Below are 25,176 nucleotides of genomic sequence, written 5' to 3' on the forward strand. Positions count from 1 at the left end.
AAGCACAACTCACTCATCAGTTCAGACTTTTCCAAAACACATTTAAAGGGTTCACAGCCTTGTGTGTGCCTGGGGCACTTTTGTTTGCCTGACACCATAAATGAGGAATTAAATCAGGGGCACTTTCATAGACATTTCACTCAACCAGGCTTATCATAGATAACTGGTGCTTTCATACAAGAAAGACAACAGAAAGACACTTCTCCAGGGCAAAGAACATTTTTTATTCATTTATTGGAAGCCTTGAACCAGGGTGGATTATAAGCCTAAATAACTTTTGATTATTTTAATAACATATTCATTCTCAATTTTCAAACATACAACATTTATCCGAGATAAAGAGGGAAAATATCATAGACTAGCAGTCTGCATAAGACTGGCCTCTAACATGTTCTGTAAGACCAAAACATCAGTTTATTCAATAGAATTGATTTACATTATCGTCAGATAACATTACATGAGACACTGTATATATTTATCCTCCTGTGTATTCAAGGTCCAGTCTCCAGGTCACTTGTAGTCAGCATGTTGGGATGGACTTTGGATTCAAAATTGTCAAAATTAACAAAGCAACAGATATACAAATACTGTTACAGCTCAGTATGAGCTGCTAACAACAAAGAACCACCTTTCTTTGGAAGACCTGCCTTTCAGTTAGCTACACTGCAGTATACTTGACTGAACAGACTGAATAAACACTGAGAGGCCTGATTGTTTGATGCTGGTGTCTTGGGTTCATCTCCTCTGGATTAATGTGAATGCACCATTGAATAGCTGTGTGTATCTATATAGCTATATTACATATAAACTTCTCTCTACCTGCCTGTGGTGGAATCTGAAAGGGATAGTGAGCCAATACATCACTCCCTTACCAAATTATTTACAAGTGAAGCTTAAATATAAACAGGTTTAATTGCTACCTGAAATGTGAGCCTGATTGAGAGACATAACAGCATTTCACATCTTATATTTATTGTTCATTTGCTCACATGTTTATACCTGCTACCCAATTAGGCGGTGGTCAAACTGAGATTGCATTATTGAAATTATTTATAATATCCCTCCCTGGATGTAATTTCATTACCTTTCAAAGGGATTTAATAGGAGGGCATATTACTACACATATCAAATGATGCATGATAAATGATTATATCTTTACTTTTGCTATTGGGAGTGAACTACTGGCATGAGTCTGGAATACTGCTTAGGCTTATGTTTCAGCTGTGGGCAGCCTGGGTAATCATTAGTGATATGGCTCTTTGTACACTGAGACCTGGATTTTCTCATTGTCCAAGTAAGCAATCACAGAACAGCTGTTTGTGCTCTGCGGCTGCAAGCAACAAGAAAAGAGGAGAGATCTTCCACGAAGCAGGTCATTACATGAGAACATGGAGTCACTGTCAATATTTGCACTACACAGACATTTAGGGGAACCTATTAACCCCATCTGAACCAGAGGTTCAGTTCGGGTTCTCTCTCTCACTGTTTAGGTATGTGAAGATTCTCACTGGCAGGGTTAACTGTGGGATGACAATATTTAGACTAATCTCTTACGACTGGGGTTCCTTCGTGTTTACAGACATCTTTAAAAAGGTTTTCTGGTCTCTCTGCTGCTTACATCGTCTGGTCTCCATCATATCAACACTCTTTACAACCCTAATTGGGCTTTCTTACTCATACATCCTTGTCTTGGATTTATAAATAAGGATAAATTCCTTCTACGACTGTGGATGTTAAAAATGTTAAATCAGTCAATCAGCCAATCATAATCAGTCATCAGACAGAGGCTATTGAAACAGAGTGTACAAAGCTGGTAGCTTATAGGCCTGATCATTAACATACTTGCAGCTGTAGCATAGCAACAACAGACTTGACCCAAGCTTGTAAAAATACAGTTGTAACAAATGTAGGTGAATTCACACAAACATAACGTAACTTGAAGTTGAAGAACAAGAGGGAGATTATCTTACTTCTATTCAGAGCATGCCGACTATGACTGGGATTTTACTACTATCTGTATGAGCATCATCATTTCGGAACCAGCAACCTCTGAACTCACCTGAGTGAATAGGTCTGAGTATGTGGCGCTTTTATCTGGTGTAAGCGACCGTGCTATCCACCCTTCTATGAACTCTGAGAGGTGAAGTGTTTGCTAAAGGTGTAATTCAAGCTTTCCTTGCTCGAGACCTCAGCAGACATCGAGGCTCAGGTGATCAGTCACTATAGAGAAAAGCGTTCAGATTGGGGAGACAAACAAAGACGCCCACTCCAAACACCTCTAGCTGCTCTGGTCTCAACTCCTCATCCACTCTCAAATCCGCTGGGAAGGCTTAAGCCACTGGCCAGGGTCACTGAGGTTGAAATAACACAGCTACTTCAGTTTGACCCACCAGATCAGGCCATGACCGCCATCCTTCATTTGATCTGCCAGCAGATATCACATCTATGGGCTTATTTAGTCCACTGACCGATTAATGGTTGTAACTGGATCTACCTATGTATGCTTACTATCTGTGTCTGTCTGTCTATTAGTGGCTTTTGGGTATTTTCAAAAGGTGCAAGGTCAGTTGTGAAAATAACTATAACCTAAGTGGCAATACTACGGAAGACTGTTATGTGTAATTCATTGTTTGCTTCAGTAAGGCTTGATAATGAATGACTGGTGTACAACAGGTCACCAGCAGTGAAATACATGTAGGCATCAATTATGGGTTTTGTTTCTTTGTGTATAACCACCCTCTGACTGTCACAGCCAAACATTTCATGGGTGAAATGATCAAATGTGACAAATTCTGTCTTCATGATGAAGATCACCCATTTGTTTCTGTATGAAGAGATTTGAATCTCTTTGGTCTCAACTGTATCATGGTTTCAAATCAATTTTTGTGCCACTTTGTGCGTAATTATCTTCACATGTGCAAGCACTCACAAGCGCTCTCAAATTATCCACATATTTTCATCTACGACTCAAATGTGGGAAGCGCATTTGAAGCACATAAATGGATCAGCAGCCGTCTAACCGCTGTACCATGTTTCCCAACAGCGATGCATCTCGGCACTGTCACACCGCTCTTTAATTTGGAGGATCTCTGCTCAGGCCTGAAACACCAGAAAGCAGCAAACACTCTCCAACTTGCTGCCGTATAATTAAAGAAGACATGTTTGCCTCACTAGTCTTGTCACACCAGTATAGAAACCCTTGTTAGCCACCAGCACTGAATTACAAGGTCTTTGTAGCTGGCCATATAACATTTGAAACTGAATTAAGTGTATGAGTTGTATCTGTGAGAGAAGGACACACACGCAGAAATATGAAGGGAAATTTGACGTATAGGAACCAAATGTAACATCACCCCCCCAAATTCTATTTATGGAGACAATTCCAATGTGCATAAAAATAGCATTCGATAATTGATTTTTTTTCCCCCACCACATGTAATCACATCTCTTCTTACTCAATGATTATGAATCTTGCTTCTGGGACTAAGTTATTAACAAGATGCTGGTTTAATTAAGTCTCGAGTTGCAGAAGCAATGTTTTGAATCAAATACTATTCTATGTCACTTGAGATTGGTGAACGCACACTGTGACAATTTTTTGAGGCTTAAATACAAAACAGCACTTAAAATGGATTTTTTTATTAAATTCATGATGTTATAGTGTTGCATTTAGTACCTCCGACCCTTTTGCTTCCACACAGCTGACTGCTATTGGAAACAAACCTATAAAGAGCTCGAATGATGGGCAATTTTGTGTTCAAGCTCACAGTTTAGATAGAATATGTTAATGTTTAATGTACTTTACGGATGTGTTTGTATGCTTCACTGTAAGTGTTTGTGTGGGCGTGTGCATCCACATAGTATTTGTAGCCATGAGCATTTGTGGCAATGAGCTTTTTACAGTGCATCTGGAAAATATTCACAGCACTTCACTTTTTCTACATTTTGTCATGTTACAGGCTTATTACAAAATTATACACACAATACACCATGCAGATCAAGTGAAAAAAAATTGTGTCTTTTAGATTTATTTATTTATACAAATAAAAAGCAAAAATATAATATACGTACGTATTCACAGCCTTTGTTTAATACTTGAAGTGCCTTTGGCAGCAATTACAGCGTACAGTGTATAGCACACCTTAAATTGGTGTTCCATCAGGTTGGATGGAGAGCATTGGAGTCCACTTGTAGTAAATTAAGTTAATAGGATATGATTTGGAAAGGGTCACACCTATAAAGGTCCCATACCTGACTATGCAGGTCAGAGCATAAACCAAGTCATGAAATCCAAGGAATTTGAGATAGGAGGTATTGAGGCACAGGTCGAGGGAAGAGTGCAGAAAATCTCTGCAGTACTGAAGGCCTGAATGCACACAGTGGGCTCCATCATCTGTAGATGGAAGACGTTTGGAAGTATCAGGACTCTTCCTTGAGCTATCAGGTTAGAAGGGCCTCAGCCAGGGAGGTAACCAAGAACCCAGCACTCCCTTTGACAGAGCTCTAGCATTGCTCTTTGGAAAGAAGAAGACTGTCCAACCATTTCTGTAACGCCCCACCAATCATGTACGGTAGAGTGGCCAGACAGAAACCAGTCCTCAGCAAAAGACACATGACAGCCCGCTTGTCCATGAAAACTATGAAAATATCACAGAAAACAAAATTCTCTGTTCTGATGAAACAAAGATTGAACTCTTTGGCCTGAATGCTAACCATACCTGGCCAATGTCATCCCTACAGTCAAGCAAGGTCGGGGCAGCATCATGCATTGTGAATATTTTTGGCAGCAGGAACTGTGAAACTGAAGTCAATTCAGCAATCTGCAGAGACATCCTTGATGATAACTTGTTTCAGAACACTCTCGACCTCAGACTGGAGCAAGGGCTCTACACTGACACTCTCCACCCAACCTGATGGAGCGTGAGAGGTTTTGTAAAGAAGAATGAAAGAAACATCCCAAAATAGGTATGCCTAGCTTGTTGCATTATATTCATAAAGCAAACAAAACAAAACAAAACAAAAACTTGAGGCGGTAATTGCTGCTCAAGTTGTGCCAGCAAAATATTGAGCAATACTCAGTGAATACTTGTGTACATATTATATTTTTGTTTTTTATTTTTAATAAATTTGACAGAATTTCAAGCAAACTTCTTTCACTTTTTAATTAAAGGGATTGTATATAGAACTTTGATAGAACTTTGAGGGGGGAAATCTATTTTGGAATATGGCTGTAACATGGCACATGGCACAATGTGGAACAGTTAAAGCCCTGTGAATATTTTCTGGATGCACAGTGTAAAGAAATCAGAAAACTATTATTTTCATCTTTATTCATTGTATCTTCATGCATCCAAGGACAGACATGGCTGGGAGATTGCTGTGCATTTTGAGGGTCTTGTTGCAGGATGTAGCGTCAGAGGTCATGGGCCAAAGGGGAATTTCAGGTTCCACATCTACAACTTTGCCCAGACTGTCAGGGCCGCTGTCAAAGTGGGCAGCCAGCCGCGCTCTAATGTGAATTAGCAAGACAATGGGGGAGTTGAGGGGCGGGTTTAAGATGGGCTTTGATTTCTCAGAGATTTATAGGCGTGATGAAATCAGCTTTGAATAAACAGGGTTTGGCCATTTTCTCTATCGTTTAACTACATCTGAAGGCTCCAGGGTTTGTTACGGGGGACAAATACTTTGGATAAAATGGCAGAAAATCTAAAGAGAAAGAAGAAAGGCGGGCTGCAGCTTCTTCTGAAGTCCACACATGTCCCATTCGGGGACCCATCAGCTGGCTGAGGCCCATTGTATGTTCTGCTTCACGACTATTACTGCCTTTCCAGAGAAATTCCCAACTAAAGACTTAGGGAAATTATTCTGATGTGTTCCTGGGATACCAAGAAAACATTTGGCTGCCAACATGTAAAGGTCCTTGGCTGCTGTTAAACAGTTTAACGCTAAAAAGAGTGAAGAGTGAAGCATCCTGGTCTTTATCAACCAGTTAAACAATTTTGATGTATGTATACCTCAACCACATTACCCAGTGTATAGTGATAAGGGTTGCTTCCTCTCAATCCCCTCTCCTCTATCCTCCATGTCCTGCAGTAAATACTAAGTGCCCCCAGTGACCCTAACAGTGATAAATAACCCTTAAGGTTAACTACGTTTCAAATGGAGCAGTGAGGCCATTATAGGCCTCCAGAGTTTTCTTGACATCCTCAATATGTTATCTGTATGCCCAGGGACCTTTACCAGAGTAACATTAACTGAGCTCTCTTTTGTGTCCCGATGAAGTTGGAAGAGCTCTTTTAACCCAAAAACCTGAGAAGAAGTTTTCAATCTTCCGTCTAGATGTTTTTACACATTCTGTAAGCATAATAAGTCTTGGTATAAAACGCATGCATTGTGTGTTGAACGTGACACGTTTTGTGTGTTGTGAATTGACCTGCATTTATTACTGAAGGAGCACACGTGCATACAAGTGTCTGCAGAGATAGTGCTGGGTAATGAATTCATGATAACTGCAAATTGATGTCTTGAAAGCAGCTTTGCATTTATCTTTCTCGGTTACCGAAGTTATCTTTGAAAACGTCTGGAGACTGGAGATGTTGTGATTCATGTCAGAAGTAACATGACATAAAGTGTCACTTCTCCTGTAAATGCTGATGGAAAAAAAAAAAGACAAATAGACAGCGACGATCAACCACATTAGTCGGGGGGAAAGTGGCTGTCAGGAAGTTCAGCAATCATTTTGTATAAACACCATCTGCACACTGTAGTTTTATGCAATTTAGAGCTTTCACCCATAAACTGATGTGAAGTGCAAGATATCTACAGACTCTTCTAGATCAAAGACAGGAGCCTGTCTCAATACACTGCGGTGGCAACTTCTGAGAGCAAGCACGAGAGAAGATTAGCGTCATATTACCCCAGTACATATGCTTTAAACAGGAAACAGAGTGTCTTCTTCATGATTCGAAAAGCCAGTAATATAACCTACGCCGTATGTATAAAACAATGTACGAACTTCCAGCTACAGCTTTGTTATTTTCTGAAAGCCGTAAAAATAAATCTGGATTATCCTACACCAGGGACATTAAACTCTTTGTAGTCCAACACCTCCAAATTCATCGTCTGCCATTTGTTGGAAAATATATGTACTGAAAATGTTCCAAATGTGTGTATTGAACCGCTCATTTGCAAAGCAGACAATTAACACCCTGAGTTCTCTCAACACTTGCAATTTCAACAGTATGTCACAGTGAAGCTACAAAAGCACAAAAGCTCCATATGTTACAACTTTGAATAGAAAAAAAAGATTTGAATTTCCACATATTTACACTTACTGTGTCCTCACAGCAGAAATGGCTGTGAATCTTATTAGATGATGATGAAGAAGAAGCTATTTATGAGTTCACTGAGACACTTTTTACCCTCTGCACATTTAACACCCATGACCTAATGGACAACAAAAGTGTGTTGCAGTCACCACCTAGTGGCATGGCATCATTGTCTGCTGACAGCTTTCTCTTTTTTTGACCATGTTACATTTGTGACAGGTTCTGTCATACACAGCTCTATTGCTAACTATGGACAATGCATGTCTAAGTGCACTTTTGCATTATACGCTGATATGAAATAACTGAGTTCCACCAGCAAAAATCATTAAATATGTCAAGATTTATTTAGAAGTAGTGGTATTTTTTTAATCTGATCAATCTTACAAAACCTGGGAAAATTCTGACCACCCTTGAGACAGTCAACTTTTTTGTGTTATTTTACACAAAGCAGTTAAGCACCCAGACAATTAATGATCATGGAAAAAGAAAAATGTTCTGACCACTGCTTATGATTCCACTAGGTGGTGACTGCAACACACTTTGTTTGTTGGGTCCTTTATTTTTGCTCCTTCAGACTTGTTTTTATGGTAAAATGATTCATTAAGCTTTGGTACTCTTTAGTTTTGTGTTAGCATACAATTTAAAAACAAATGTTGAGACAAAATTAGAGAGGCAAGGCTGAGATGGTGGCTATATCGGACAAAGGATGCTAAAGATGGAGCTGTCAGACACCAGGAACAGAGGAAGACCACAGAAAAGATTTATAAAAAAGTGAGGGGAGACATGCAGTGGATAGTAAAGACAAGGTGAGACAGAGGCAGGCAGTTAGTGTGGCGACCCCTTGAAGCAACCAGGTGAAAGAAGACGAAAAAAGCAATAAAAATGATGATCAATCACATAATTTGTTAATATTTTGGCTTATCAATAAATGGCACTCAGACCGTTAAATTAATGTAGTAAGCAATGCTATTTGGTTAGGTTTAGGGGAAAAAAAAAAAAAAAATGACAAAGGATGAACTGAAGCTCTGCCATCACGTAATGTCGCATACTGCTGTTTCTGATGTCATTTAAAAAAAAAAAAAAAGGTTTAGGGAAAAAATGTGGGCTTGGGGGTAAAATACATCCATTCATGAGATTAACTCTGTATGTATTTAATAATCTACAACAGAATCACTGATCAGTAATAAAATCTTTATTACAATTGTTTATCATTAGCAAAAAATATATTGCTGTTTAATTGTTTTATGTGCCTCAGTATCATCAGAGTGTAATGTTATCTTATCAGCTCATAAGGACTACAATAAAATACTAATCATAAAGCAATGTGTTGCCCAAACAAACAAAAGTAAATAAAATCATAACTGATCATTTGACATGGTCAAATCATGTTAATAAGTAAAAAGAATCTTAAACTTATTCTTAGCCAAATTGAATTTTTAAAAAAAGATATAGCATATGTAAATCTACTAGTATGCTTTCAATATGTCACATTAAATAGAAATGATGCTGGGGAGAAACTGTCTAAGCAAATTCTAAACAGATCAATGTCTTTTTCTGAGGCACTTTGCACTATTACATTTTTCTTGTATTTTCCCCCTTTTTTTATTTTGGTTTATCCTCAGAGATGCTGTTGAGACATTCTTTCCTTAACCGCGTTTTAGTGGGATCTTTGATTTATGCTGTTTTGCTGAAATAATGTCTGCATATGGTGCCAAGTTTCCAGAATTTGATAAGCACGTCCTCGAAATGTAGCCAGGTGGAGCTATTTGCATTCATAAAATTGCTTGTTCTCATTTCACCCATACTTGACAATCAATGGAAATTAAATGAAAGCTACATGAAAAACTGCAGATCAGCAGTTTACCTCCATAGAGTTTACTTCCAACTCTATGAATGAACAAGAGAGAGACTCCTAACTTTTCAAAACCTTTGATTTACATGATCGTTTAATCTGCACCATTCTTGCCACACACCATGTAAATATAATGTAGCACCATGCTTACATAGTGAAAGTATTTATCACGGTAGTTTGTGGCTATGGTGAAAACTCTTATTCGCAGGCATTTACGTGTTTTGTGTGTCATAGCGCCACCAAGAGGTACAAAAATATGGTGTAAAGACACAATAGTGCCATTTCCTATTCCCTATACTACTAAAAGAGTGCAGATAGCCCATCCTACGGACTTCTGTGAAGCGTGCACATGATTAAACCTTTCAGCGACAAGCAGATTTATTTTCAAAAGGTTTATTTAGAATATTGACAAAAAAAAAGGCAAACTCGAGTTTGTACAAAAGCAAATTAATCACAGGACATGACACACTTGCAACACAAAGTAGGCTATACAGTTCAAGCATAATAATAAAAAAAAGAAAAGAAAAAAAGCACCATTTTTAAAACTAGGTTACAAAATGCAAAACATTTTTATTTGGTATATCAAGTACAATGATAAGTCAGGAAACAAAACTTCATGAGTATTAACACTTATTTTCAATTTTGAGGGTTTTCTTACTTCCTTCAAGAATTAAACAGATTAAGTAAGGCACATGGATCAAAGCATCTGACAGTTAAGACATAAAAACAATGTTAAAAAAAATAAGAAGCTTGATATTCTGGCTTTTGAAGCGACATCTCTTTGGCACAGCTGCATGACTTGTGAAAGACACAAACTCTATCACATAATTGAGCATGACAATGTTAACTTGACAACATTATGTACACAATGTATGAAAAAATGTTATAAATATGTCTAAAAACCACAGACACTATGTACATCTTTGTACTGAAGCAATGCAATGTTATTCATCTCATCACCGATGATGGATTTGTTGAAATCAAGTGCCAGCATGCATCAAAAATCAATATGTCACCAATGCATTTCCAAACACACACTGATAACACAGCTGTGGTGTTGAAAGAAAAAAAAACTGATGTGATGTTTTCAGAGAAATAATGGATACTGAATACAGCAACAAAAACAAATTAATTTGTGTTGGTGACACATGCACTTTTGTTGGGATGTCAGTCTATGGTCTGTGGGTAGTAAGCACAGTGCGCTGTTGTAGTAAAGGGCCTCCTAACTACCCTTCCTTATTTCTCCTCCCCTGATTCTTTCATTCTTTCTTCCTCAGGACAATATAAATTAGGCCACTCATGAGACACATAGGGAAAGCCACCCAAGCCAGCACATACGCATACCCGAAGTTTGTATGGGTGCCATCATCTGGACACATCACAGTGTAGATGATTGCCCCGCACATCACAAACACACCTAGGAAAGATGAGAAGAGAGTTGAGGGGAATCTGAAGGAAATTGGCATGAATGTAGATGATCTCACCACTCCACCCATTTCTTCTCAGGGTGTGACTGTCAGCATGTGATGAAGTCATACTCACTTGCTAAGATCTGGAAGATGGCAGTGAAGAAGAAGCGTCCGCCCTTAACTAGTCTGAACAGCTGATATAAAAACGCAATGAGGGAGAAGAAGCAGAAGAGCACTGACAGGATCATGAGAGCTTGCACTGCTTGGATCCAGTCTAGGAGGCAGACAGAAGAGATGAATAGCATGAAATTTAACTTGTGCATCACTTTTCAGTAACAAAGCACGCTGCATTTTGTTTGTTTTTCTATAAACATGAACAAACCTTCATTGCTGGATGGTTGGCAATGGTAACCTCCATTGTTTGTTGAGCATTTGTACCATAGATCTTTGCCACTGTTGTCAGCTACAGACCAGGCCTGATAAACACAACAACACGGAACCATTTAACCTGTTACTGCTGTACGTCCAGTAGCAATATTACAAAGTAATCAATCACTGAAACAACTCCTTGTCTATTCAGAACACATCCTCATGCTCCATTCTGTATTTTTCGCAATTTAAAAGTTGACAAAAGGTCTCACAGAACTTACACTGGCAGCTGTCGACACGATGAGGAGAATGAGAATGATTACGTGCAAGATAAGCACTCCAAGCAGGATGAGCAGCATTTTTTTTCAAGTAGGTCTGCAGAAAAGAGAAGACATTTCACGTGAATTTGCCATTACACCAACTCTCTTCTAGGTGTGTTCACTAGCCTATCTCCACGCCAGAGGGCGGCATTACCTCACTTATGCATCGACCGCAATGTTTACCTCAATGTGAAAGTATTCCCTTACATTCAAACACAGGGCGAAGAAGGGAGGACCATTGACTATTTCCCGAAGTTAATAATTAATGTCGAGTTTAACGTCGAGCTGCACAAATTAATCTATTTTTGTCAAAGTGAATCAAAGTATTGAACTTTCGATCTATTTAAATATCCAAACGACGTAACTAACTGATGAAAGCAATACGGGTTTGCATAAAAAAAGTCGTTGGCTAAAAACCTGACCATGAATCAGCTGTCTGTGTGAGTAAGGGAGACGGTTTCTCGACTAATCGGGAGCAGGCTGCTGGAAAACAAACTCAACCCATCTCTATGAAAAACATTCCAGAAAAGTACCGCCATGCGCGAGCCACAACTTTCCCTGTTTGGTAATGTCAAGTACAAAGCACCTAACTTTAAAACTGGGAGAGACGAGCGAGACTCTCAGGCAAAGTCACAGCTTCAAACGGTTTAACGGGTTTTGCGTCATAAAAGTAAAATCCATGGTCGAGTCCTGCTGTATGAGGGTAAAACTCAATGGGGGAAAAATGAGATCACTGACTATAACAAGAGCATGGAAAAAACAAATATATTAATCCCACTTACAAAAAAAAGGCCAATCAAAAGTTGTTGGAGTTTTTTCTCCGTTTAACGGATCGAGCTGAAGAGAAGAGCTGGGAAAGTATCACCTTGCTTCTGCTTCGCGACTCTCTCTAGATACTATTCCAGATGTAGCTCACACACCCCAGTCTGTCTTTCTCCGCCTGAACACCGCCCTGCAGGCCCTGCACGTCACCAGAGGCCTACTCCTTTCTTTTCCCCCTCTGTCTCTCTCTTTCTCTTTCCTCCCGTGGAGGCCCATCAACGAAAGTGAAATCTACAGGACTGTAGTATAACCTGTGGCACTGCTGAGCAAACCTAAAGACTTCCACAGACACACAAACAGAATTCCACACTTTCCAAAACATTAACATAACCTGCTGATATAAAACTATGTAGAGTTGGTTTATGATCTAATGAGTCATTCATTACATCCACAGTGCTCATTCATTTTCTTATTTGTACAATGACAGTCATGATTCTTGACTTTGTTGCATTTGATTGCAAACAAAACTCATTGATCGTCATAAAACACACGTGTACACGTGTGTGTATGTGTGTGTTTGCACGTGAACCAGCGAGGTGCTCTGGGGGCCCAGAATGCCTGTGTGTGTGTGTTTGTGTGAACTGAGCCTCATGTGTTGTCTCTCCAAGTCTATGAAGAAACAGGGGGGTTTGTCCAGTGCCAAAGGGAATTAAAACAGTGCAGTGTTTTGGTCATGCTACACTGATGGAACGGCTTGACTCGAGGTCCATCGATGGGTTACTAAGATTGCAGATCAAAGCCCGTCAGAGTTCTGTATCGCTCATTACACTGCGGTCTCGTGCCATTTCCTCACAGTGACAGAGCTGTAAACCCAAATTAAGAATGGCAGTGAAAACAGCGATAAAAGAACAAGCGCACACTGCTGCTTTGAAACCATCACAGTCCAAACGTGATAGTCATCACCTGCTGCAGTCAGAGAACACAGCGCGTGCCTGCCCTCTTTCCTCTCCCTTGCTGTTCTTGGCCCATCAGGTGGATTCCTGTGGTCTGTGTTTGTAAACACGCAAAGGGATGAACTGTGGGCTGCTGTACAGCCTCCCTGTGGGATGCCCAGTGAGGCAGCACTGTGTGTCCTGGCAGAGCTGGAGAGGCAAAAAAGAAAAGAAAAAAAAAAGAGACAGCTCTTTGACAACCGCCCAGACCACTGGATGGACGTGCCACTGTTTATGAAGATGTAATTGGTGCAGTGGTCAGTGGGGGCAGGCTTTGCCAGCAGCAGGAGAAGCAGGAGGAAAAGATGAACCTGGCAGTGCAGCTGGAGCAGGTGTGAGAGAAGCTTACAAATCTCACTGGTGTAACACTAGTCTGTGGTCAGGGAGAATTCACAGGCAATGCAGTTTTGTTACTTATAAAGAGGATACAGAGCAGGAAGGATAACGCTGGATCTGACTAAAAATAGAGAAAACTTCAAACAATAATAGGACATGAATTATAAAGTTAGATTGTTGCTGCTGCTGTTGTGAAATCTCCTAATGCAGTATAGGTGATGCATTCCTTAGCAAATGAAGCATTATTGCAGTGAGCCTTAATGTGCCCCACCCTTTACTTTTGATTTAATAACCTCTAATAAGAATGCAATAAACATTTCATTAATGAAGCTGTCGGATTTTTAATCATATTTATAAAAACGGACAAAAATTGGTTTTCTAATGAAATTTTTATGTGGCTGTTTGATGTTTTAGTGATGAATATTTTAGTGTGAAACACACACTTGGACTACAACAGAAGAAGAAAAAATCCTCACATACTCTGGAATGCTGTAAAAGCTACTGCTGCTCGCTTTGACTGATTACTTGGTTCGCTCAGTGATGACTCAACTGTAACCCTGTTGAGTTGTGATCTCTGTTACATGGCTGATAGCAAACCCAAAGCCATCACCCCCCCCCCCCCCCCACCCCCCACCACCCCAAAAAAGAACCAAAACAAAACACAAGGCTCGTCCTTTTGTAGAGAGTGATTACAAAGCAAACAGGCAGAAGCAGCTCAAAACCAGCGACAACAGTGCGAGGTTATTGCGGCTCGGCCGTAGCTGAGTTTAAAACTGGCACACCCTTTTAATTAAGACTTTCACTAAAAGTGAGATATGTTAGATGGCTGTTTAAAATGTCAAAATTGCAAGGTTTTTGGCCATTTACTGCGCATGCTCAGATTTATTCTCTTAAATAAACCTCACTTATTTGTGAGACCTACTCACTTCAGGCAAAACAGCTGACCTGAAACCAAACCACAAAGGCGTCACAATGACTCTACTGTTTGGTTTGTATTTAGTTTTAATACAAGATTAAAGTAACCTCACCACAACATGCAGCATCCCCAGTATGAATGACTTTATTTGCATTGCTGCTGACATCTTTATCTGCATGTATTTAACAATTTCCCCTACCTACCTACCTACTACCTACCTACCTACCTACCTACCATTTTCTGGATCCAGTGTTAATCTCAGAGCTAGGTGAGCACATTCTGCGTTTTCTTTCATGATGTTACTTTCATTTTCGTTCTTATATTCTCAAAGCAGACATATTGAGACTCAAGTTTAGACTTGTGATGAGCTGGATTAACTGGAACAGTTTGCTATTTTGTGATAAAAATGACTCAGCCTCAGCTCAAGCCCAACCCAGTTTTACAGCACTGGTCTCCACCTGCAGGAGTGGCCAGGGGGCTTTTGGGGCTGCTTCATCTCCAACAGGAAACATATGAGTGAAGGAACAGTGACACAACTGGGGATTAGGGTTTGGTTTTGGATGTGACCATGAATTGGCTGCCTTGAGGACACATTAGTGGGACAGCTAATAATTTTACATGTGGGAATATGAAGGAATGAAGGAAGCCTCTCCACCTATGGGACGTTGAGGAAAAGAAAAAGGAAAAAAAAAATCACATCTTTGGCTCATCACAGCTGGAAATCATTGGATGCTTTTCTGCACTATTCACAGAACGTTTTGTTCATTTTCACTGCTCGTTCTGTTGCCTGCTTTAATCGAGATTCATTTCCAAACATATGATACTATGTGAATCCGCTGACAGTGACATTCCTCTTACAGATGCTGTTTATGTTTTCCAGGATGTTCATGACACTTTCTTGTGTTTCTTAACCCTCAGGGCTGAACTGGTCTTACCCTGTGTTCGCTGTTTATGTTTTACACCGCTGAGTGACTATCAAATGACATCCCATAGACAGAAAGAGCTGAAACGGAACGACAAGTTGACCTGTGTTAAAGGTTTGCATGGTAATGTGTTGACACCCAGTGACACCAACAGCAGAATGCATGTTGACAATGATCCTAAATACGCACGTTGAAAATATGGCCAGGCTCTATAATACACACCCCTTGTCGTCTCTTTTGTTTTAAATTTCAAAACTCCAGGAAGACCCATAACTGAGCTGAAGAGATCCATTGGCCGGGTGTTAAATCAGATAAAACAGGCCATGTTTAAAAGTGATTAGGGCTGTTGTTTCCTTCCCTTTAGAAAAGGCTCTGTCCTTCCCTATCAAGAATCAACAACCAAATAAATGAGAGACATACGGCATGACAAAATCCATATTGTGGCACCCTAGTGATCCTAAACATGTGGTAATCATTAGCCCCTGGCTTCCTGTTGGAGTCGATGTCATCAGGACACACATCCCAACAGGCAAGACTGTAACACAGACTGTTGCTTGGAATCAGAGTGCGACTGGCCTCCGGGGGTTTAGAATGAAGCAATAAAAACTATGAAAGAATTCAATTTGAATTGCTTTGCTCTCCTTTCTACTCGGTTCTCACAGCTCTGATATCTGTGGATAAGAATTTAAGTTGCGTCAGACATGCTCTATTGCTATTTTTTTTAATTACAATCAAATATGTTGCAATAAGCAGTCGTGATCATATGATCCAACTGCTCTGAGATCTGCAGATCTGTAGCTAGAATCCACTACAACTCTCAGAGAAGAAACTAATTCCTGTGTACTTGCTATCAGAAGTTTACTCATTCCAGTTGCTGTGTTATCTTTTCGAAACTGTAGCTGTCCTTCTTTGACAGCTAACATTGCAGCATTTCTTTCACAAGCTGCCAACTGAGATTTTATGAGAATAAAGGTGCTTAGAAGGAAATATTTTCTTTCCTGAAATGCTGCCAGCACTTTTGAAGCTTTTGTAAATCGGGTTTTCCTGGAAGAAGTTGCATCTAACTGGCTATTATCTCACTATTTGTTGCAGCTTTGTAGGAATTATCCACAGAACTGCTTCTGAGGTCAAATGCCGTGATATACCAGTGTAGAAACTAGAGTTCATTTACTTCTGAAGGAAGATGTGTTTACATAGTTCATCAGACAGGTTTCACACACCCTTACTCTTGGCCGTGACTTTTAATGAATTCTTTACACAAAACAGCAGAGCTCTTTATAGGACAGTTAACAAAGGCCAAGCTATCAACTTGTGTGGAAGAAATGAGGAAAAAGAAAAAAATTCAAGAATACAATCCTCAGCATGCTGTTAAACAGGTATCTCTCCAGATCAGATTCACTGCCTAAGCTATGAGTCATGCCTGCTGAAACATGAAACCAAACTTGATAGTGGAATCCACAATGCACATGGTGCTCAGTTCAGTCTCGGTTTAGAGAGTAGTCTGTCTGATCGAATGTTAGCGAATGCGGTGATACCCATACATATGTGTTGGGTAGCCTAGAGACTGTGGCCTGGCCAAAGGAAACTGTGGCCTTGCTGTAAAGCCTGGCTTGAAGCGGAGATGGTGTATGTGTGTGTTCATCTGTCTGCATCAGTCTGGGCGGCAGCCCAGAGCAGCCACTCATAGAATATCTGCGCCAAACCCACTGACAGCTCCTCTCAGTGGTTGAGTGAATGAGGAGGTGAGGATGGCCTGATAAACTCTGGCAGACACCTCAGTGCATCAGCATGTTCTACAAACATACAATCCACATACTTAAAAACATCAACAAACTCACAGCCAGTCTAGCATTTTTTTCACTTCTTCCCTGACCCCAATATGCCTCACTTTGAACTTGCTACCAGGATAACGCTCAGTCTGCTGGTCAGTTCATCTGTCATTTTATGTAAACGTATTTTAGTCATTTTTCTCTGAATTAAAGTCCCGGATGGACAAATCCTATCATTTTAACCAGAAGGCTCACATTTGTAGCTTTGAGTGAATTGTGCCAATAATAATAAATTGTTTTATAATAGTACATCAAGAAGGCGTTTATGTCGTTTACTGATTATTGTATCTTTCTAACATCAAATAAAACTGCTATATTGGTTTATGCGTGGGAAAATTATTACTTTGGGGCCACAAGTTGGAAGAAATGAAATTGTGACCAAATCTTAACAGGGTACAAGATATTGAATTTGACTTTGGTGAGTATTGGGAACTTACAATAATCTCAAAGCAGCCCTGAGCCTATGCTGCCACATAGGCTCCCTGTAGGATCGATATTTTCAGTGCTGTTTTTCCACAACCAATTCAATCTATGCTGGAAATTGAAAGTATAGTTTTACTAGTGGTGAGTAGTTTAGACCATAACATAATATTGAATTAATATGTGACATGAAAAGCTTACAGGCTATCCACGGGATAGCCCCTGTGTTGTTCTCCAGGACTATTTTGATGGCCAACACACAGATTCACAATATGCCAAACCTTTAATGAGGTTTTAATGAAACCACAAGATTACTTTAAAGAAAAATAATGTCCTCTCCCTGAACTCTGTATGCCTTGCAAATATGTGAAGAAAGTCAGAAAGAACATCTTGATCTATACAGCCTACACCATCATCCTATACTGCTCTGGGAGGATTTAAGTCATAACAGTTCCCGCCCACTCTGTGGGATGTATTGTTGTGCTTTACGCATTCCAGATGAGACCATAGCTTATCCCCCCCCCACACCCATTTGAGAGTTTCAAAACATCTGTTCTTTCGAGTTCCTCTAAGAAATGAATTTTACCCTTTAAAGACTAAAAGTAGGGTGTGGTCAAGAAAAATGATGCAGAGCTGTGAAGAAAAGTGATTCAGCTTTCCATTTTTAAAAAAACATTTATTTTAATCAATAAAAAATGGAAATGAATGACTGAAAATGCAAACTCGGGCAGTTTCCATGACCCCAAAACTGTGGTTCCGAATGTGCAGCCGGAAAAATTACATTAAATCCCATACTTGGTTATACGGAGCAGGCAAATGGTGAACGGCAGAGAAGAAAATATACATGGCAGCTTGGACGGAACTCCTCACTTTTTCGGGGTTGTGGGGGATGGGGTGAAAAGGCTTAATTGAAGCCAGGGCTTGTTTTTATATTTTTCCATTATAAAGTTACCCTTTCAAAACAATTACCTGGGCTCCCATTACACTGAGCCCACAATGCAGCTTCAGCCTTGTTAAATAAGCTCTGCTCCTGCAAGACAGTCTTTTTAATAACTTGTGTGCTGTACAAATACCACAAGTACAAACATATGTTCACTATATAAACAACAGCAGAGAGATGCAGGCTCGTGGAAAATAGTTCTGTATTTGAAGTTGCAAACAAAATCTCTTTTTTCTCTCGCTCTTTTTGCTCTTTCTTACACTCACACATGGAAAAACTACACATACAATGCAGCTGACAAGCCCGAAATGCCACTTTGGGGATACGGGGGTTTTCCACTGAGAATATTTAATTCTCTGAGGTCATGGTTAGGTTTGTAGATCTCAAGTCTGTAAAAACTACACACATGGTTGTGGGAGGAGGGAGTAGGCAGTGCTAGCCAACCTCTGAGGATCACCGTTGTGCAATGCATAACTTGAAACTTCATGGAAAACTGGAAAACTGTTCCGCTCGCACGATCACTTCCAGTAATTACAGTTAAATATCCTTCATTTTCATTAATGAATACAACTTCAGTGAAGTTCAATGTGAGAAGATCAGTGAAAGTTTAAAAATGACCCATGGATCGTTTTCAAGCAAAATTTCTGGTGACCAGGAAATTCCAAACAATGTGTACAGCTCTTTCCATTGACTAATTCATCCTCTGTGTGCGTGTGTGTGTCTGCTTGAGTCACTGTCTGGCTGGCTCTGCTCCTTAAGTGAGAACCGATGGGACAAGCTGGAGACGACAGGCAGCTGGAGCAACGTTACTACACATACACAAACACATACACGCAAACACACATGGCCACTCTGGTCACACCCAAGGCATTCCAAGCATGCAGGGCCAGGCGCTCACATAGCGGTCTCTAAATACGCCTGGGCCTCTGTGGGTGACTCACTTTCACTACGCACATGTGTGTGTACATGGCTCCACATGTGAAAGAGAGGGTCAGTGTTTGATAGTGTTCAAAATGGCAGCTCTGTGTGGAGTACTGTGTGAAAGAGTCTGAGTATTTCTGATGAACGGTTCAATTAACAGTGCGATCGAAAACAGTTGCAACACTGAGCCAAGTGTCTCCTCTTTCCCCACAGACATCCGTCCAGCCTAGGTCCAACAACAGTGTGACCTCACCCTGCCTCCACCCTGTATCCTGCTCCAACACTTCCTTGCTGGCCTAAAGCTGCAACACAGCTGGATCATGCACCAAGAGAATACATAAATATATATTTATATATATATATATATTTTTTTTTTTTAAAGGAGTGGGGGAGAGATTAATGATCCATTCCCTCCCTATCTGATCCACCCTGCTCTGATTCGCTTTATGACTCTCATCCATATAGCTCACCAAGTCGGTCAAACACCCACATAAGCATTCTTCCATTCCTAAATACACAGAGATATACAAGTCCCACTCACATAAAGATTGATGCGTTTGCTGTCAACACGAGATTTTTCCTGGGATGGCGGTGTGCGAAAGCCAGTGTTTCGCTTGAGATGAATCCTGAACAACTTCCTTTGAGCACTGCAGAGCGGTGCCAATCAAAGTAAACAGCTACAGATGGAGAGGGCGGAGGGAGCTTAAACCAGGCTTTACCATGCTAGCTACTCTGCCAGAAGGCAGTTGTTTGATACAGGAATTTTAGGAGATGGCCTCATGCTCAGCTGGATCTTTTGAGCTGAGAGCCAGACACGCCTCTACATCACATGCAAAGCGTCACGCTGAGTGTTTATGTTTAAAATAAACACTGCCGATTTAAATTTCAAGGCTAAATCTTCCCAGAAAAATAAAGAAAAAAAGTCTCATGACAGATGTGAGAATGTTAAGGTTGTTTAAAAGATCAAATAATTGCACAGTGGTTTTTATCCAGCATTTACATTTATAGCATGAATGCCCGTAGGATCGTAGCGGATGTTTGCCACTGCTGCTTAAGGTTTTTGTGTGACTTCTGTAATTCAGCATAAGGCAGAAATTGTATATGTGTGAATTGAATGCGTGCAAGAGATGATGCACATTATTCCGGGATGCTGAACTCAGATAACATCCTCTTCCTGAGTCAGTATGATGCCTGTTTTGAATTCAAAGTCACATCTTTAATTGCTTTACCAAAGTAAAAAGTAACCCAAGCCTAATTCAATGATCAAATCATAAAAAATAAAAAAAAAAACTCAAGTCAACCCAACCCAACAGAGAACACACTAGTACACACAATACATCTGTTTATGGGCTGTCAGCTCTGATTGGCCATGTGAACTTGGAGGAGGAGAGTTAAATCCTGGCCAGTAAGACGATAAAAAGATCCAGCATCTGTTGAAGTTTTCCCCCTCTCCTCTCCAGCTCAATCCTGAGGGGACCATGGCCAAAGGGAGTAGTGCATAAACTGGATGACGAAGTTGTTAAATGGAGGACCAACACCCAGTACAGTGTGTTTTAAAAATCATCTCTACACATGGAGCTCTGGGATTCTTCACCCTAGTGTTGTTTTCTATCTCCAGGCACGCCTTGATTTATAATGCTGCTGAGATTTGAGGAAAGCGAATGAGGCTTTAGGTTGCGGCAGTATTTCCACAAGCAAAAGTAGAGCTTGCGTATAAAGTCGCATGAAAACAGGAAGGTGATTGCTGTGACTGTAATGGAAAGTCTGTCTGGTTGCCCCTGCCAGTGCTGATATTAGTAAGAGCAGTATGAAATGAACAGTGGGCTCTGTGTTTTCTAACTACAGAAGCCTGAACACATCCCCATCCATCCGACCGAGTGATGTGAATGAGAATTAGTTTAAATATCTTTCATCTTAGCTGGGAAATCAAACATTTTTTGAAGCAATACCACAGCTATTGAGCTGCATATTTTTTTTCCACTTCATTGGCCGAAAAGGGAGAAAAAAAAACATTAAACATCAAAATCTGCTCATGCAGACTTTAATTTTGAAGTACAGAGATTGATGTGACGGACTGGAATTACTTAGATGCTTATAAATGTGCTTTATGCAGGCTAATAAATATTCAAAATAACTTTAGATTGTTGAATAGAAGAGATGTTTAATGAATGAAATGTGGTGCATGAAAGGATCCATTTATTTCCAGATTAGCGTCAGGCATCAATCTCTGTCGGCCCTTCAGCTCTCTCTGCCCTCGCTGTGAAAGCTGGACAATTATTACTCATATTGTCAGGAGAAAAAAGAAGGGCCGGAAGGTCAAAGTTTAAAGTTGGACAACAGGAAGTGACCCTTTGTGTTCAATTTCCAGGTCAGTTTTTGCCCCACTGTGGACATTCTGTCGCTACCAAACAAGGGGTGCATTGTGTAGACACAGTGCCTCAGTAGAAATGGCGCCAAGTCTCACTGTGTGATCAACACCTGAAGGCTTGTTTTATCAGTCGTAGGTTCCCAGTATATATACATGTATATATTTAAATCTATTAACTTTACATTTAAAGAAGCTGATGAATTGCAAATGTGTGTTGTTTTGCCAATAACTGTCCAAAACTTTATGTGCAAAAGCTTTACATTTGACAGAGACCGAATGTGTGGGTGTCCGGAGGAGTGCAGGAGCCGAGGTATACAGAGTGCTCGCCTTCCTCCAGTTTCAACCAGCTGTAGATGACTGGCATTGGAAGGAAAGCGGCCTCTGGCAGAAATAAGTGTAGAGATCAGCAGAGCCTCCAGCTCTATCTATTGTGGTCATGGGTGCATGAGTGCAGACTAGGCCAGACCTCCTGGGGACACACTCGGCTGCAGGACCTGTGCTCTGCAGCAGAATGAGATGGGGTGAAGGCAGTACCACACAGACAGAAGCAAAGCATGGAAAATGAAGGGTTGAATCATATTTTTTTTTCATCCTGATGGCAAAAATTAGTCCTCCATGTTGAAGTTTAAGTACTACATGTTGGATGCAGAATAAAAATTTAACCACGTATCCTTGTGTTAAATTGTTCCAGTTATTTGATTGTCAACTGATTGCTATAACAGTTATAAAACATAGTGAACAAGTGAGCTACGTCTACAGTGATTTCAGCAAACGTGGTTCGACTAAAGGGGAAAAACCACATTTTTACCATGAAGATTTGAGCCCAGTCCAAGGAGGCTGTGACAAAGTCTCCACATTTATAACGGAAACTGCTCATTGCACAACAACAGGAGGAGAACGAAAGAGACAGAAGCAGCTTCCTTTCAAATAACCTTTCCATATGGGGAAGCCATACCTACATTCTGAAAAACCTGCAAAAATCCATGAGTGGGAAAGCCACACAGATGTCTGGAGTATGGTTTAATTTTTCACAGTCCTCAGTTAAGGCATGTGAAGCTCTTTACAGCAAGAACACCAGAGACTTTTTGCATCCTCTGTACTCCTCCCCCCAGCACGTGTGTGTGGTCTCCTGCTGCTGGTCGTGGAGAGCCAGGTTTTAGAGGTCAAGAGGTCAGTACTGGGTACTGGAGTGTTTATGTTAGCAGCTCCTGTTAATGCCAATATCCCTAGTGCTCCATCTCGCTCTCCTGAAGGGACAACTCAGCTTAAAAAAAAAAAAAAAGTATTTATGATAATAAATAAGATTGCGATTCTATACATTTTTTTAAAAGCAGATCTTCTCAGCAGAGTTTAGCACACCCTTCTGTACATTGTGTATATATTTGCTCACAGATGTTCGTATCAAAGCATGGGAAAGGATGTCTGGATAGCATCCAGTTTTTTTTTTTTTCATTCTCGCTACCAACCACAAACACACAGTTGGGGCTTTTCAGCCCTGGCACTAGCCTTCCACTTGTGTTCCAGCAAACATCTCCACACACACTCTCTCACACACACACACACACACACACACACCACAGTACAGCTATACTGGAGAAACGGCTGTTTGTTTATGACCCATTTAAAAAAAAAAAAAAAGGAATTGCGAAATACTGCTGCAGATATGAAAAAAAATGTTGCATATGTAGCTTCTTGGGGAGTGGTCTGGATTTTTTGGGGGGAGGGGAATGTAGCAGAGACAGGCAAAGGACGGTATATGAGCAATTTTTTATTCTGTTCCTATTTTCCCCCACCTCCCCATTTTTTTTTTGATTCCCCTCTCTCTTACTCCTTTAGCCACCCCCCACCTTCCCTTCCTCAATCCCCTTCACCAGCAGGTTGTTTAATACTTTCCAGATTTCAGCATGCCTTCAGCCTCCTGGAAGAGTTGCAAGTCTGCTGATGGAATTTGGCGGAAAAGGGCTGTGGGTCCAGGCCGAGGCTCCTAACCTAATAAACCTAAAGGCAATGAGCGCCTCCCATTGGTGGCCCAAGTAAGAAAATACAGCTTTCAAAGAAAGTTGAAAGCGAAGGGGAAATGACATTTGACAGCCTCCGAAGCAGATGAAAAGCTGCATAATGGGCGCTTGAGAGAGGGTAACAGCTGCAAGGCAAGACTCAAATTACAATGATTTTCTATGGGGGAGGGAGGTGGCTTGAGCCCCCTGAACAAATCAGCAGTCTCCAGTGTGGGACAAACAATTGTGCTCACGTCCAAAAGATTACCCACAAGAAAACTCATTTGAATGTTTTCCTTTTGGACTTTGGTTTCTGAATGCATTTTTAAAAACAAGAGCAACATCAGCTAATACGTTCTTGGGTTTACAGTGCCACACAGGTATTTACAACCCTCAAAGTCAAACCAGCCCTTGTCCTGACACACCCATTTTTGCATGAGTTTCGAACAACCATTAGATGGCAGTAAATAACAGCTTTTCGGCTTACAGCAGGCAGCTGTATCGTAATAATAAAACAGATGGGAAACAAATTAAAGGAAAAAAACCTGAGCCCTTGACCCATACAGTAAGGGAAACTGGGGCTCCATTATACTGTGCGGACCTAAACCTGTCATCATTTAGGTGCATCTGTCCACTGTGAGAGAATGGTCTCTTCAAAAAGATCCACCTTTAACCTATGATGGAACATTTATATCCCAATGTGATTTGTCTATTTTAAGCTTTAAAAAAAAAAGGCTCTGATCCACGAGCCATAAAAGAGTTACTTACTGGCTCAATGAGTATCAAAATTATGCTAAACATATGTGATGGTGTGTGCTGCAACTCCTTTTTTGGAAATGACTCTAGATAGAGTCACTATCATCATCATGAAAACGTCAAATGAGCGATTATCCGTCAACATCCAGTAGAGTTCCAGGGTCTTGGGGAATCAGTGGCAAGGTACACTCAGGTAGTTCTTGGTGACCCCTAAACTTCATTCCAATGCGATTTTCCCTTTACTGTCACCCATTTATATAACCCAGTTATATGAAGTAATTCAAATTGAGATTTTCAGAATCAAATGCCAAAGTGGTGCACAGGGAAGATTTAGTCTCTCTCAAAGAAAAATCCTAACAATCTGAGAGAAGAATAATGACTTTATAAAGGCAGAGAAAAGAAGGATCAATACCACTACTGGTTTGTATTGACCACAACAATCAATATAAATGGGCTGCTTTACCACAAGTGTAAGAATAATGACTTTTTCTAGCCCTCTGGCAGATTGGACACTGGCATAATGTGACTATGAAAAACTCAAAGTGGAAAGAGATTAAACATTCCCTGAAGTGGAGATGAAAGAGTAGAATCGAAATGAGACACCAAAGAGAAGCAGAGCGCTGCTTTCTGAATGCAGTTTTAATGCAGAGGGATGCAGGATAAGACCTTGAACAGTCTGCAGCGAGCGTTAACAAAACAGCGCGCCGGACTTTGCCCGTGCTGCGAGGGGGCTCACCA

The 25,176-nt window shown here is 40.5% G+C and overlaps 1 protein-coding gene across 2 annotated transcripts; it reads right to left on the bottom strand.

Annotated features, from left to right (window-relative positions):
• Positions 1-9,557: 9,557 nt before the first annotated feature.
• LOC113020015 (peripheral myelin protein 22-like) lies at positions 9,558-20,054 on the bottom strand. 2 transcript variants are annotated; one of them, XM_080300830.1, is made up of 5 exons: positions 19,859-20,054; positions 11,240-11,333; positions 10,972-11,065; positions 10,723-10,863; positions 9,558-10,597 (listed from the first exon to the last, which is right to left on the bottom strand). In XM_080300830.1, exons 2-5 carry the CDS (start codon positions 11,315-11,317, stop codon positions 10,440-10,442), a joined length of 471 nt encoding a protein of 156 aa, XP_080156956.1. In that variant the 5' UTR covers positions 11,318-11,333; positions 19,859-20,054; the 3' UTR covers positions 9,558-10,439. The 2 variants fall into 2 exon arrangements, with proteins under 2 accessions (XP_080156956.1, XP_080156955.1); XM_080300829.1 differs by lacking the exon at positions 19,859-20,054 and adding an exon at positions 12,062-12,189.
• Positions 20,055-25,176: the final 5,122 nt, after the last annotated feature.

Source organism: Astatotilapia calliptera, chromosome 4, assembly GCF_964374335.1.
Source record: "Astatotilapia calliptera chromosome 4, fAstCal68.1, whole genome shotgun sequence".
NCBI classification, from domain to species: Eukaryota; Metazoa; Chordata; class Actinopteri; order Cichliformes; family Cichlidae; genus Astatotilapia; species Astatotilapia calliptera.